This window comes from Camarhynchus parvulus, chromosome 5 (genome assembly GCF_901933205.1).
Source record: "Camarhynchus parvulus chromosome 5, STF_HiC, whole genome shotgun sequence".
NCBI lineage: Eukaryota > Metazoa > Chordata > Aves > Passeriformes > Thraupidae > Camarhynchus > Camarhynchus parvulus.
This window is the reverse complement of record NC_044575.1, coordinates 23,605,123-23,622,098: the sequence shown is the minus strand read 5'-3', so window position 1 is coordinate 23,622,098 and position 16,976 is coordinate 23,605,123. Positions and strand designations below refer to the sequence as shown.

The 16,976-nt window shown below is 38.7% G+C and overlaps 1 protein-coding gene across 8 annotated transcripts in view; it reads right to left on the bottom strand.

The window, feature by feature from the left end:
* Positions 1-16,976, bottom strand: part of PHF21A (PHD finger protein 21A) — a 133,582-nt gene that overhangs the window by 26,459 nt on the left and 90,147 nt on the right. For 7 of the 8 annotated variants that reach the window (XM_030949291.1, XM_030949286.1, XM_030949288.1 and 4 more), the window contains 3 exons: positions 6,551-6,751; positions 2,574-2,828; positions 727-813 (listed from right to left, as the gene is read on the bottom strand). In XM_030949291.1, coding sequence (XP_030805151.1) covers positions 727-813; positions 2,574-2,828; positions 6,551-6,751 — 543 coding nt within the window. The remainder of the gene's footprint in view (positions 1-726; positions 814-2,573; positions 2,829-6,550; positions 6,752-16,976) is intronic. The other variant, XM_030949292.1, reaches the window with a different exon arrangement.

Sequence of the window (16,976 nt, the reverse complement as noted above, 5' to 3'; positions counted from 1 at the left end):
TTCGTGCCAAGCACCTACGCCTCTATGTCTCCAGCTTCTTGTTTATTTCCTTGCTGATACTTGCAACAACACTGCTGTTAGGGTGCCTCCAAAGTCTCTTCTCCAAATTTGAAAAGCCCAGATTCCTTGGCTTCTCCTTACAGGTTATATATTCCTGCCTCCCCAAGCTATCTTAGTGGCCTTCCTTCCCATGCTCCATTCAAATTTATCAACCAGGGATTCCAAAACTGCAGGCTGTTTATTGGACTCAGTTTTATGATTACTGAGGAAAGGTGGATAATCTCTTCCCTGAATCTACTGTCTGTAATCCTGCTGGTTCAGGTCAATATGCTGGTAGGTTTCTTTGCTGTTGGGGCATATCACTCATTGAGCTGATGTCAACCAAGACATTTTAATCTGTGCAGCTCCTCAGCCAGTCAGTCCCCAGCCTGTACCTGTGCAGAGAGTTAGTCCATTCCAGGTACAACACCGCGTTTTCTTATGCTGAGGCTCAAGAAATTCCTGCTGTCCTCTTCCTTTATCCTGTCTAGGACTGTCTGCATGCCAGCACTGCCTTGAAGAATACTGACTGCACCCTCAAATTTGTTATTATCTGCAAACCTGTTGAGGATGAATAGTTTTCTCCAGCACATCAGCAGTAAACACCATGCAATGTTCATCAAAAGTCTCTTCTATCTATGCTATAATTAAGTTCCTCCTTCTATTGTTTGTTCTCTGTTTACTCACCTGTGGAAGAAAATTTGGACGAGGAGTAAGTCTGGGAGGAGGGATGAACTGCGGCACTTTTATGGGCTGAGGCGTAGCCTGAACCTGCTGTAAGAACATGAGAAAGCTCAGTAAGAGGTAAGAGGAAACTTTAGCTTTGAAGTTTTTCACCAAAATCAACATCCTGAAGGTACTTTCAGACCTGATGTCCTCAGTTTTCACTCTGTAAACAATTTTTCACAGCAAGAGGTTCCTCATTAGAAAGGTATTAAAGACAGAACTAAACCTTATTTTCTAGATCCTACACATCTTGCTTCATAAATTGCAGACATATTTCCTTTTAGTTCAACTGTACTAACTATTGTGCTTTGCAATCTAAAACCATTTCATTTGATGATAATAAAAACTCGTGTTTGTTTTAATCATTAAAAAATGGCATTACAACAGACAGAAAATAGTAACATTTTGATGTTCAGTTATATGAGCTATGGTCTTTTCATAGTGAGTGACACACAGAAGAATGAGAGAACATCTCATGCAAATAGCAAAGATTTGGAAGTTACAACTCTTTCAGCAATATTAATGACACTGTGAGGGGCTCTAAATACACAACTTGAAATTTTCAAAAGTAGGCCATTCATTTGAAACAATTAGGATCTGATTTTAAGGAAACCTAAGTGCTTCCCTGAAAGGGTAACTGAAATCAGCTGCATGGAGCTGCCTCATGATTAACCACTGAATAGCACTACCAGCTACCATGAGTACCTGGGGAGATTCTCTGAAATTAATGTCAATGTTATTTTATACCCTCCTATATTTCTGTCCACCCACATAAGATTGCAATTTTCTTCAAAAAGGTCTTGTACTGATTAATTAGTACTCGGGAAAATATTCTGATTTTTGATGAAATTTGCTATAAAAACATAAATCATAGACTAGTATTAAAATAGAATTACCTCCTCAAATCAAAGTTATTCAGCAAAGAAATGAAGTACAGACACAAAGAACAGATGACAGTGGTGCAAGGGATGACACAGGAAAAGAGAACAGTAGAAAAACTCTACTCAAATAGTCTTCTCTATTCTGATCACAAATATATGCCTCATTAGGAAGCAAAATTACTTCCATCTGCATTAAACTGTATTTTCATAAATAGAGAAAAATTGGATTTTGTTTAATAAAGCCATAGCCTTTACTTCAGAAGTAAAATTTCCCTGTCATGTTGTTACATAATGCCTGGTTTCCAGACCAAGAAGCGTATACAATCCAGTTCTGAAACACTGGTTCTTTTATTTCTAGGTGGCTAACCATTCTGGAAAAGACTCTGATGTAGCTAAAGCACAAAATCTGTATTTCCAAAATACATGTTTTTAAAGAAACAGCATCTATTTATGTGTTTGAAAACGTGCTGAATGAAGACATGGTAGTGGGCAAACTTAAGGGATGTGTCTAACATCAGAGACTTTATCATGCAAAAAACCCTAAGAGGAAGACCCAAAGTGATCAAATTAATAAAGTCTGACATCTCCTTTGCCTAAGAAAAGAGTAAGAATTCTGCAGAGCATAGATTCAGTAAGGGCAAAGCAATCACTACTGCTCCATGACTACGGTTACTAACAGGGGAAACTACACAGAGGTGATGACAGCACTGATTTAATTCTATAAAGCAAAACAGTAATAACAACCCACATGGAGAGAAGATGTTTTTCTTATAGACTATCACTTTAGCAATGTCAGCTAGTGAAGACTCACACCATGTCCCTACTATCCTCCTTTCTGTGAGAAACCCTAACTGTTTATTTTTTCCAATAGCCCTCTTGTTAACCAAACCCACACATATCTGCAGGGCAAACACATGAAACGCTTACCAAAGTTACTGTGTTTTTTGTCACTATTTGGACTGCCTCAGCTCCTGGCCCAGTGACCTTATTTGTTGTCTGGAGGTTGACTGGTGCACTCTGCGCATCAGTGCTGAGGACTGCTTTCTGATTGTTGTTGATAGCAGTAACCATGGCAATGGTAGGTCTCTGACCCACAACAGAGGCAGGCATGGTCGCAGTTGCTGCTTTCAAGACGAGAGGTAGTGTCTTAGTGGTGATCATAGAAGCTGTAGTTACAGTTTTCTAAGGGAAACAGAAAATACACTGTAAGAGACAGAGACACTCTGTATCAGACAGGACGTGGGTTGGTTAGTCAGAAACAATAGACAGCATGAGAAAGAAAAGGCGGCTCTGAGCCTATCTACCTGCTGTTCAGACAAGCACATTATCTTATGCCTCTGAAAACTGGATAGCTAGAAGCATTCTCATCTGAGGGACCTGTTTGGTCTGTTTTAATCACCTGCAGCACTGCAGATTGAATAAAAAAAAATTCCTGAGAAATTACAATTAAGTGTTAGCAGTGGCATATGTATTTTAGATCTTTTAGTTTCATATTACTTCCAAACATGCACTGTCAATATCAAACATTTAAGGTGGAAGTTTATGAAACATGGCAGCAAATTAGCTTCTCACTGAGTAAAACTCCTATTTTCAAATGGAAACTGTAGTTACAGTGATCCTCACAATCAGAGGAAGAGGAGGGAAAACATTCATAAGTTGTTTTTTGTAAAAACAAAAATATAATTTTTATTTTGGGCATCCCAGTCTCTGCTTTAGTGATACATACAATTACCTTGTACTGAACTTTCTTTCCTAAGAGCATCAGTAGGATTGTCCTGAAGTTGTAAGAGCTGGCTATTAGTCTGCCCAGCTGCAGGCAATTAAGTTTAACTTCTGTGGAATGGGCTAGTTTTGGAACATGTGTTTGACACCATGATTACTCTTGGGCTGTTTTAAAAAGAGTGGTTTTGAATCATGTAATACCAGCATTTATCTGAAATGCCTCAGTACACCATGCCCAAAATTCCAAAGCTGAAGCAACTATCATTTCACAGTTTTAAAATATACTGTCTTCCAAGATGCTGAGGCAAATGAACTTTACAAATCCCATTCAAAAAGCAACAAGGTGAGAGTCTCCATATAAAACCAGAACACAATGCAAACAGAAAACTCATGACACATGACATTTGACAGAATGGCAAATGATCTTATTTCTTTTCACTTTGGTGTAAAAAATCCATTGCACCAACAGCACTGCATCTTCAAAACTTTAGTCACATGATGAAATGCTCTTAGTACTAAATAGCCACCATTCCCTCCTGATGTCAGCTCTGTGTTCTACAGAGGAAAAAATGGAAAACCAGGGATCAGGCAGTCTTTGTGTTCTGAACATGCCTGATTTAGACTACTTGACTTTAATCATACAAGACCTTCATCTTTTTTTTATAAAATAATATATTTCCCGTTGAATGCTTCAGTATTTTCACCAATACTGTTCTCTTAAACAAAAACAGAGTTTACTTTCACGCTTCTAATTTCATAATAATTAAACTATGTCCACTAACTATGTCCACTAACTTGGACTAATTATGCACAAGTGTGAAAAAATTCACTGTATAATGCCAAATCAAGGGATAATTTATGCTTCAGTTTTATACATTTATGAAAAATCCAGACATAATTAAATTGTCCTTGTTGCAACACTATTTTCTTAACTTTTTATCAGAGATCTAACAACCTTATCAACCTCTGCTGCACCTTCTCCAAAGCAAGAGGCTCCATTCCCATAATGCAGTAACATTATTCAAGCTTTCCCAATGAGATGTAACGTGGTATCATTTTCACAAGCATTACATTCAACCATAAATGTTTTAAAGAAAGGTGTAATCAATCATGTAATGCAAGACTGTGACTTTTCCAAGGGGTTCTACTAACTCTGCAAGTACTCAGAGTACAGCTTCAGTGAGAAGATCATAGAGCTTGAATATCCCCGTTACTTTGCTGAGTGTTAATTAGATTGCTTATTCTAAAAAGTAGTCAATGCATTAATTCATACTGAAGTTGAATTAATATTCAACTTAATATTCAATAAAACTCATTCATAGTGAGTCTGCATTATTGCACATAATATTGCAATAATATGACCTTTTAGCAGGCTTGTTGCTTATGAAAATTTTAAAAGACCTTCTTACTGGACACATGTATATTAAAATGTCACTGTTAATTATGGCATATATACCTGGATTCCTAAATTTGATTGCTCTGAAAACAATCTCTGAAAACATTCTCTGTAGTGACACAGCCTAGAAAAAGGTGTTATTTACAAAAGCAGGCATGAACAAACTGTTCATAGAGAGACAAAGTATTTGACCTTTCTTTGCTGAAAGAGATTGAGAAACAGTAAGGTAGAGGCAAAGCCTTAGATGGAGAAACAAGTGAGGATGCTTCCCTATCTTAACAACATAAATAAAACCAGAAAAGTGTTATGGATAAAAGCTGGCTTATTTATCCAAGGGACAGGACAAACTGCCTTCCAATTTGTAACTACTTTCCAAGTACCACTGTACCATGTAATACAGTACAAAGTCAGAAGAGTGTTGCAGTTTTTTGACTGTTTCACTAGAGGGCTCTTTAACTTTGAACAAAACCTCAGTTTTTACAACCCAGGAGATGACCTGGAAGTTAATGAGTGGATTCAAAGTGTGGGATACTGAGAAACACAAAACTGTGCTTGCTGCTTTCATGTTTCCTGTCTGAGAAACAGAGAGCACTGATACAACAGTGATCCACTGTTTGCCTATAAATACTTTAGGACATAGTAATAGTTGCTTCTTTATTCCATTTCAGCTTTGATATTGATGTTGCTGCTCAAACTGTGTTTTCCTTAGTTAGGTTTGCTTCATTTCTTTCATGTACTTTTCTCAAAACTACAATTAGCTAAGCTTCACAAATGCATTTTAGAGTGCATCCAAACCAACTTGCTGAGTTAACAAGAGAACTAACAGCCCAACCATTTTTCTCCCCTCTGCTTTCAGAAAAAGGGAACATGCGAATCACAACTGGTCAAAGCTGTGGGTGTGATTCATTGCAATGTGCATAAAGTAAACTTCATAGGTGAATTCTGTCATCTGCCTATCCAGGTAAACATGAGCTCCTAAGATTGCATCAACAGGAAAAAAAGACTTCATATACACTTCTTCTTACAGAACACCTCCCTGTATTTTTTAGCTGTTTTATTAGCACGCTTTTGTGAATTCAAATATCTGAACAGGAGAAACTTGAAATTCCCCTCTTAAGCAAACCACTTTCTCTGTTGAGTTCTGGGATTATGTCTCTAATCCTATACTGTACTAAAATTCAGTTCACCTTCCCAATAAAGACCCTATTTTCTAAAACTTGAACTCTGCAATTAACATTGCATACTTTTACACAAATCTTTGAAAATTCAGGTAAGTATTACTTGGTATGACCTACCTCTGTTTAAAAAGAACCAAGCAAAAAGAAGAAGGAACTGTTTTCTTGCATTTTGTTCACATTTGTAGAGGGCATTTAGTCAGACATTTAAAAATAAAGGATTTTAATCATATACCTCATACAGAGTGTGTAAAGTATTTACTGTTTCTGGAGACCTACTAGGTATGGTCAGACTCATTCATTCAGCTAGGGAAAAGACAGGCTCATTTGCTAAACTTTCATTTATTTTTAAGAAAGGTGATACACTGCCACCCTTGTTTTCTGTGGGGTTATGATTCAACTTTGAAACAGTACATTGTTTTTTAAACTCAGATTGGAGATTTTTGCCAAAAAACCCAAAAGACCCATATCTGCATATTCATAGAAGAAGAAATTCATTTGGCACACTAGCAGGCATAAGTGAAAGTTTGCAGTTTTCTCTCTGCACTTTTCCTTTTTTTAATTTTCAGTGAGCTTCACCTTTAGTAAGAAAAAGAATTGTAGCTTTTTACCTGTGATCCTATCACGTTTGGAGAGGGTGCTGTGGACTGTTGCTGCTGTTGATGGTGATGTTGCTGTAGCTGTTGTAGTGGTTGTGGCTGTGGTGTCTGTAGTTTGTTTTCTGACTGTGCCAATGGCTGTATTTGAAATTTACTGTCTGGCTGTTCCTGCTTCACTATCAAATTCTTCCGAAGCTGCTCCACCACTCTTTTCTACCAGATAAACAAAATCATAAACAGAAATTATGACAGTTGTTTAGCTGCACGTACTAGAGAAAATAATAATCCCTAAGGATACATTTATTTAGTGTAAATAAGGAACTGCTTAGAAGCTTAGTGGGACTTCTCTTTTTGGAATTTTAAGTATTGGTGTTATCTAATAGGCACAGTCTAAAATTGGTCACAGAGGAGTATTACAGCCCAGCAAGGTGACCTCACTGTTTTTGTAGAAACCCACAGACCAAAATTCAGCCTATTCACAAACCACTGCAAGATCTCAGAAACCTGTATTTATATGATTCCATATACTTTGACACCTTCAAACACACACACTCCTAAACAGTGACAAAAAAGAACTTTGGGTTGAAGCCTCACAGCTGACTTCAAGGCAATAGGCATGTCATTTTGTACAAGGCATTGAAACTGAGTGAGAGACAGTCAGTGCAAAGTGGGGATCAGGAAGGGCATGGATGCGTGGTCCTTCTGTTCAATATTATTGTCACCTGAAAAAGAATCAGAGGGCACTACCTGCAGGGGAAGAAAATGGCACAGATCTATTTCTTCCAGCTTAGGGGCTTCATATTAGATTTTAGCTTCCATTAAAGTTTGAAATTATTTTAAAAGAGGTTTCTTCTCCTGGTAACCATTGTGCACCTTTAGACAGTAAGAGGATTTAAGAGCAGATCAGTGACTGGCAGCATAAGATACATGTTATCTGCATGGATAATAAGGCCTCACAATTTATGTTCATATTATACTTAAGTGTAGACAGTAATGAAAACACTGTGAGACTTTTTTTACCTTCTGCAGTCATGACCAGAAATGGACATTTTTATCTATACTCTAACCACCCCCAAATTTGGACAGCTTTAAAAAGATTTAGCTATATACCCAAGCCCCCTTGATCAAGAGCATATGCACACTCCCAAGAAATTACCCAACAAGGCACTCTTTGGAAGAGGACAATGAAGTCAAGAGGCATGGGACAGGCTGAACCATGAAAGCTCTGGTGGAAACAGGAATGGTCAGGAAACCTCTACCAGAGCCAGGTGCTGACAGTGGGCTGCCCCAAGAAGTTGCACTTACATGAGAAAAAAAGTTTAAAATAACACAACAATTTTGACAATACCAAGTGCTTTGATTTTTTGTTTTGTTTTGAAGCACTAGTATTCAGACATAGCACTAAACATAGGGATGAAAAAAACCACCAAACCAAAAAATCCAGCTATTTACTACAACTGGAAGAATATTTTTCCTCAAATTTCATTCACACATGGTTATGAAATTCTGAGCTAACAAAATACCTGTTTTCTTCATTTTGCGGATATACAGTAGACTTACAATTTTAAGTATTTTGCTTATGATGAGCTAATACAGCACAATGCCTCACAGAGTGTGTACCTCTAGCCCAGAAGAAGAAAACAAAAAGGGCAAGTTCCCAAATTGACAGATTTGAAAACTGGAACTTTAAAAAGCCAAATAAAAACCACAAGCAACAAACCCCACATCCCTGTTTCATAATGTCGAAATGTGTGAGCTCACGATTGACCTTTTAGCAAAAGACTGAATTCAGCGACTTGAAGGTATAGAAGAACTGCCTGGCTTCTACAAAACCCACAGCCCTGGCTGAGGAGGCCTGCTCAGCTCTGACAAGAGAAGCACAGGCACAACCTTGCTGAAAAATCAGGGAGTTAGTAAAGGACAGCAGCCTGAAGGAACTATTTTACCCTGGATCCAGTGAAGTGCTAAAAGCTGTCAAAGCCTAAAAGCTGTAAACTGTTTGCTCCTTTCTGAAACAAGGATAAAATAATAGAAGTGTAGAAGGCATTCAGATATTTCACATAGTTTTAAATGTCCTGTATCCATCAGCTTGCTCATATACATAATAACTGAACAATCATTTAAAACTGCTTTCTGCAAAGATCAACCATGTTAACATGCAAATCAAAGTGCAGCGTCAGCAAGCAGATACAAGAGCTGAAAACGCAGCCAAGGGCGGGGAGAGGAGAAGGCAGCAAAGTAGGAGAGGAAATAATGCAACATACTTAGAGAATAGCTGCCAAGAAATGGTCTGAACATGCACTCCTCCTGCACAGGAGGCTGAAGAATTACCATACCCAGCATGAACATGAAGGGAGTTTTTGTCTTCCACAGCTGCAAGTACGAATTTCAGGGATAATGATGCTCTTCTACTGATTCCCTGACTGGAGGAAATCAGCAGCAATGGTTTAAGAATGAATTTCCATCTTGTTCTTACAATGGGAGGAACATTAGTGAAAAGATAAAAAAAAAAAAAAGAAACAGGGAGAGAGGGAGGCAGGCTGAGGACTCCTCTGCCATACTGCTACAGCAGGACAAGAGCCAGCAAGGAGAACAGGGGAGCAGGAGTGAAGTGAGTCACATGGCATTCACACACTGCCTGTTCCACCCCCGGGCCTGAACCATGGCCTGCAGAGATTGGTAAAACAGGACCAAAGCACAGTTCGTATTAGTGCCTTGTGCAAAAACTGACACTCAGCATATTTGGCACAAGATGGATAACGTGAGTAGAAAAGCGCCGTTGCTCTGGAAGTCTACGCTATCCTGTTGGAGGCTGCTGAGAGCTGCCTGGCAGCAGCATATCCTGCCATCCATATCCATTATGCAGATATTAAATTGGAAGAAACATCTAATGCTTTTAAGATTCAGAGAGTAAAACTGAAGTTTGCACTGCATGCCAATTTGCTTACACAGTTTAATAAACTGCTTCTACCAACTGTCAGTAAAAATACCACATTGAAACTACTGAAATCATTTTACTCTCTGCAAGACTGTTGGGATTATGTGTTTGTTCATAATTATCAAGAGACACGCTCTGAACAACATATTTCAAAGTCCATAGCTGAATTAGCAAAACGAGACGAGTTTTTCGGGGTTGCTCCTACACAGGAACTCCGAGCAGATCTCCCGTTTTCAGCGCCACCGTCTGCGCCCCCTCTCACGGCTCAGCCCACACTGCCGGACTCCGCCCGCAGCGCCCGGCTCCTCGGCATCCTGCTGGAAGCGCTGCCCTGCACGTGTCTGTCTGCAGCGACCTTAGCAGAGCCTCTTTCCGCAGGGAATTAAACGGGACGGTGCCATGAAAGAAACTCTTGTTTACTGTCAAACTTCATTAACACTGTGTTTTAAAATTGTTCCTCAGTTATTTGACTGTTCTTAATCAACTTTAAAGACAGTTTGTGCTACAGAAAGTACAGTCTGACTGAGATTTGCCAAGGCTGATAGCAAGTCCTAGCTGCATGTCTTAGAGACTGAATGCCAGTCAGATTCAGGTGTTCTAAAAGTACCACAGGATTCTTAAGAAATATTCCTAATTCTTTAAATGTAATAATTGCCATTTTTCCTTACCATTCATATTTAAGAATATTTAATTTAATTCTTACTACTTCAACATTTTAAATTGAGATTAGCTAAATCACAATCACTTCATCATGCACACAACATGAGTTTTCTGCGTATCTTAAAGCTCTAGTTCTCCTCATATTCCTACAATAGTTTCTTTTCCTGCCATAATATGAGTGTATGAAAAGCATTTTTCTTTCAAGTTTACGGAACCTTCCTCAAAACTGAATGCCAATCCTCTCTTTACATCCACGATGAGAAAGAATTGAATAATCTCATCCATTCTTCCAAACTGCATTCTACCCAAAAAGGAACTGCCAGCCCTATGCAATGGTTACTGTCAGACCACTTCCAAACCTATTTGTTGAACAGTGCCCTGTAAGCACACTACATCATCTCAAAGCTCTTGCTGCCTTGACATCTTTATCGCTAATCTCATCAGGAACCATTCACAGCGCTGAGTTCAGAGCTCGAGACATCTTATATGACCCTTCCTTAAAGTTAATAATTGCAATCAATATTGTGACATTTTGCTATACCACTTTCTCATTCGTGCCACAGGCCAGATCCTAACACAGCATTGGAAGATTATTTAGGTTTGATTAAGCAGAAAATAGATCTTCTTGATCATGTATCTGTGCCAAAAGACATCTCTGTGCTCATATAAAAAGTACCATGAATATGTTGTTATATGTTGGAGCAAACTTTAAATACAGTTTAAGGTTTTTATCCTTATTAGCTAAGCATTATTTCCATTTTAATTGGTCAATCAAGCAAAAAATAGTTCTCTGAGTACATCTTGCTTTTAAATACTAGATCCCTGATAGTACTTTGTGACACATTTTCCTCTTCTTTCAGGAAACATGTTCAGAAAAATATCCATATCTAAAAGGTCTGCTTTTAAACTTCAAAATGTCTGCTTTTAAACTTCAAAAATCAATACAAATTAAAATATAAAGATATTTTAAAAATGAGAGAGTAAACTAGCCTACTAAATAACCTTGCAATGCATACATTTCATCTCACAAAACCAAAGCTGATGTGGTTTGAGCTGCTCAGCTGCCTGCCAGTGACATGCTTTCCTGCTCTCCCAATCCCAGGAAGTCAGCTATTATGGATCCTCGGTTACCAGTGCCCTCCAATGAGCAAGACGTTCTCTGGGATATAAAAGCTGCCTACTGCTGCAAGTGAAATGGTTAAGAGGAAGTACTGATTTCAAGTATGTTCCAACTTGGAAGTGGGGAAGATGGAGGGAATTTCACTACTCTGCAATCTTCCTTTCCAGCCTCCCTTCTCTCTGTTTATCGGTCCTATTCCCAGTCACTACCCAAAGAGAAAGATACCAGAATTTCCATGGCAGAAAGAAGCTACAAGATTTTAGAGATCAATTACTCTTAGGTACAATTACTCTTTAACCTGCAAAGAGGGTGCATTCTGGGAATGGAATTTGAGAATAGAAAGATTACAAGCAAGGAGAGTAATTGTACACTCATTTACTGCTTGAAGATGGTATCTAAAATTTAAAATAGTGAAATCCAATTATAGAAATTGATGACGCAGAATCTACACCAGTAATGAAAAAAACCCTTTTGTACAAACCAGCTTGAATTAAATTCCATTGAAAGAATGATCTAAGGACTATAGAAATATTTACAGCTATTTCTGTGGTTATACTCTATTTTTATGGAATTCTGCACTTGTGGCTGTGCTTCACTTATAGCCAGATCTTTTTATCAACTAAATCTAAACCAACTAAATTAGAAATAATTTTATTTCCAGAAAAAAGAGTGATATAATTTCCTTCTTCTTAAAAGTGATCAAAATGGCCCCTATATCTTCCAGTCAGAAAAGACTCCCCCTGAGGCAGAGGTGCTTGAATGCTGAACAGAAATGTAGCAGTTGGACTGGGAAGCCACTTTCACCTTATACTCGAGTGCCTTACTGGGCATCATTACTGAAATGCGCCCTATTTCTTTTTGTAGCTGAAAACCCCGTATTTTTTTTAAGCCTTAGTTAAAATACATGGGTATCTAACCTCACCAAGTCAATGGCTGCATTGCCAACACTCCAGTAAGTGCCCCAAAGAGCATGTGCTGCATTCAGCTCACAGAAAACACAGCTAAAAGCAGCACAAAGACATGAGGACTTCTGCACATCTAAAAGAGGTTGCAGAGCATGTAAGGGCAACTGAATGCTTCTCCTGCCTCTGCCATGATAGTCCTGTGGGATGAACTTACACTTAGAATACAGATGGGCACTAGAGATGAACCACTTAGTTTTGGAATCCCCCAAATTAATGAGTTTGCTTTTGCAGTCTTAACATCTTTAATACAATTTCTGACTAAGGCATCTGGTACCTTGTGTAAAATGGAATTTACATAAAACTTAATTCCATAAAAATCTACTTTAATGTTATGTCAGATAAATATTATTAGATAGCATTGCCATGATGTGAAAAGTATTTTTATCATTAAAAATTCTGGTGGACTTATCACAATTATATTTTAAATTAATTCCTATAGGTGTAATTCTGAAACAAACACTCAGTTCAGACATGAACACAAATATTTTGAAAGACATACTGAATATTTCCTTTATGACAGAGAAACACCACTTAAAGCTGCTAGAAATCATTCAGAAGTGGATTATGACAGTCCTGAAAATAATGTTCATTCCTGAATTCTTAACAGGGGAGAATGTTTAATATTTTTTTAATTTAAAAACATAGCTAGAATTATAAATTAAAATTGTAAAAAAAATAGCTGTTGTGCTATTCTGCTTTATGTGACTTCTTGATTGCTTTATTTTCAGTACCATGTCTTTTACCATTTGCAGCACCACAAGACCAATTAATTTCTGGAAGGGAATGCTGTACCATGAAATATCTTATGCATCACTGTCTTCTTGTTTTAGAATATTTACTCTTGCACAAAGCAGAGCACAGAGAATGAACCAGTAGAGATAGCATACATACAATGTTTTCCTGCAGCTTACATATTAACTAAGTGTAATATCTAGCTTCTTACCCCAGCACATATGTTAACAGAACGAAATTTGCAAAAACAGCAACAATAATTAAACAATGAAGGTATTAATGAATGGGGAATTAATTGTGTGACAACAGGCAAAACAGAACAGGAAAAGGAATTAAGTGCAGTACTTTGAAAGTAATTAAGCAATAATGAAATTAAAGGAATTATTATTTTTTTTTATTTGACTAGGTTTGACAAAGTTTGTCTTGGTTTAGGTTTTTCTCCTTTACAGAAATACTTCCAAGTACAAATACAAACGGTAAAAGGATAGGGGGACAAGCTCAACATGAAAACACTGAAGAAATTAAAGAATTAAACTGCTGACTACACTGGAAAAGGTGCTCATTCTACTTTTATCTTGCCCATCTTACTGTTCTACCCCCATTTGTCTGTTTCAAGGTTAAAAAAAAACATTCTTAAGGGAAAAAATAAAAAAGTCATCTAGACATAGTTTCAGAAATGAAACAAGAGTCTTGTACTTCAATGTAAAAAAAAGTCTGTATGGCCTCCAACTGAACCTAGTTTACTAGAAGCATGTAATGTGGTCTTGTAAAATCTGTCATAGACTGACACCTGCAATATAAAACCTCAGAATAAAAAATACTGTGGATTTTTATTCTTATGCAGGAGAATATACAGGAATAGCTACCCCCATGGGAAAGCCATTTGCATCTATAGACAGTAGCTGCTTACTAAAGCCAAACACCTCTGCCAGGCCAGTCCCACTATTTCTCTTCTCCTACCTGTGATTTACCTCATAACATGACATCCTTTAAACTGAATTTGTCTGCATTAAGCAAGCAAAGTAGGGCAATTTAAATAAGCAAACTTATTTCATGTTTTAGAAACAAACAACCTAAAGAGAAGTATACTTTTTAATCTGGCAACTCTTCATATTTTGAATAACTCAAAAAGAAAGAATAGTCATAAAGTAATTTTACAACATACTACTGACATTTTAATGTGCACAGTATCACAGTCCTTGACTAAAATTTAGTCAGGTTCAGTAGGGTTCTTGTGCATCCTACAGCTATTCTCATGACTGAATCACACCTCCTCTCTTCCTCACGAAAGGAAACACACACAGTTCATGCTCATGTGCCTCATGCATGACCAGAAATATCAAGCAAGATGGCTAGTTTTACTAAACCACAGAATAGAAATGCATTCTTTTGTGAATAGAAAGATCTGGATGCTCAAACTCTATCATAAAACCCCCTATTGATAACTCTGATTTTGGTAACAGCATCTAGTATTTCCTTTCCACAGTTGCTTTACAAATGTCACAAACTAACACCAGCATTTTCCCTATTGTCAATTAAATACTGTTTAGTGCCAATTCAGTTAAAATGTATCACTAATAACATCACATCACAGTTCACTGGTGATGTCTACTTCATAAGCGGAATGAGTCATTAGAGCAAAAAGTCACAGTTTCACCTCACTCAAATGAGAGATTTTTCTCTTCTTCCCAGTAATTTGAACAGTATATCAAATACAGGAGTTCTGTTCAGCTAAACATACCTGCTGTCCTATTCTCTTTAGTTAACCAAGGACAATCAAAACAAAGAAAAATGCCTGCTTCACAGAGAAGACATCAAATTAAATCACTGCAGAAGTTCCAAACTGCTGACCTTCAATTGCATCAAGGTTTGCGGACTCTCTGAAGCAAACTCTCTGAAAAACAAAGCCATGGTTCTTCATGGCCTTCCCAATTTAAATGGTATGGGGAGAGCAACTGTGTTTATCATCACTAAGTATGGCTAAAACTACTCAATAACTGAAGATTTGCTGAACTACCACCATCTTAAATTAAAACACCCAAGAACAGGCATTTTCCCAAGAGAATGGAAAGCTCCCCTTTTCTTGAGGGATGCAGAGGTACTGGAGACAGTTCAATGAAGACCACAACCATAATCAAGGACCCAACAAACTACGCTGTGTAATGTGAAGCTTACAGAGGCTCTGCATATCCAGTTATTGAGAGACAACTACTCACTAAGTACAGATATTTATACACAGAAAGAAATCCTGTGGCAGGAAAATTTTTACTTTCTCTGAGAAACATTAAATGATGATTCTGTATCTGCAAGTTGAAGGTAGACAAATTCAACCAGGAAATAAGATCCAGATATGGTTAAATGCTGGACCAGCCCAATATGAGAGGTAATGGCCTACCATGGTTTAAAGTCTCTAGAAAAAGGGTATACTTTCCAAAGGAAATGATTAATCTGAGTTTTGGAGCAGACTGTAGAGCAGATTTGAGGGGAGAGGGATCTGGGACTTGGGAAGCCTCTGCTCATTCTCCTCTCTTACAAGAGACAGTGCAAGTGCCATCACTGTTCCCAGCATGCTTCTCAAGCACTGAAACTCCGCATAAAGACAGCCTTACTGTTTAGAACATGAACATGTCCAGAGGCACAAATAACCAGCTAGACTCAAGGTTCTTTTTTCACCTTCTTCTGAAACAGAAGATACTGGCCATAGGTAGAGAAAAAGAGGCTAAGCAAAGCAAGGTTTTCTTCTTCCTTTGATTGCCTTTTATTGTATGCCTTCCTTACATACTTAGGTTTTTATTGTTTTTAGACATGGAATGGGAAAAAAATTCTCCAGGTCAGACTCACTGAGATTTTTTTCCCTTCCACTGCAATGCAGAATGTGGATTAGCTGGGCAAATTTCCCCTTATCAACCTGCTGACATTGCAAGGGCCTTCAGAATATCTGGCAGCATAATCCAGCACCTTTTGTCTGAAAAACAAAGACATGGAGGACAAAAATGTAATACACTTGATACAAACCAAACTGCCCAATCCTCCCTGAATCAAAAATTAGCTGTTCTTGCTTCCACCAGAACTCTTCTCTATGAAAGCTTAATGCCTTGGTATCAGAGCCCTAGGATGGTGCCATCACTTCATCCTACAAGGTAATGGTTACATGATATGCAGACACAAAGAAGGCACACATGGCACACAAAGATGTTTCTGACATCCATGGATACTTCACACGTGTCGTGGGTTTACAGGAAACAGGTTTTCTGGGAATGGAGTGGCCAGAGGCCAATAGGTGTTCAGATTCTGAAATTGGCACCTGTTTTGACCAGTGAGGTATTTGGATACGCCTCTGAGAACACAGGGGTTAAAAGCAGAGCTTTCCCTTGGGATTTCCTCTTTGGGTTCCGGCTGGGGAACTGGACAGATCTCTTCCCCCGTCCAGCTCTGCCGGCTGGGCGGGCGAGGGGAAGGCCTTCAGGTGAGCCGAGTTTCGGACAGAGAGGGGGTTGAAGGCCCCTCAAGATGGAAGGGTGGTGGGGGCACCAGGAGGCATTGGGAAGCTCTCTCAGGAGAGACAGAGAGAGAAGCCCCGAGAGCATTCGGGCAGCCCCTCCCCCGGGAGAAGCCGGTGCTCGGTGCATGGGCTGCGGCCTTGAAGGCCTTGAAGTTGGCGGCATGCCCGGCGTGAGGAGGATAGCGGGGGCATGGAGAAGTCTGGCCGCTTTTTAACCCCTGTTTGGACAATGGAAACCTTACAAATGCTGACCCTCCTGGAGCTGAATGAGAAGAGGGATAAGAGATGAGATAAGACAAAATGGGCCACGAGAGAGGTGGAGAAGAACCTAAGGGTGGGAAGAGATGGAGTGGCTTTTTGCTGGGCTTTCCTTGTATTGCCATGGACAGAACTTTTTTTTCCTGTGACACAGAAACTGCATCTAGGGGGAAGGCAATGGCTTGGAGCCAAGAGAGTTCAGTGTTGTTTTCTTGAGACCCCTCAGCCCCAGGGGGTGACCAAATTTGGGGGAACAGTGGTCC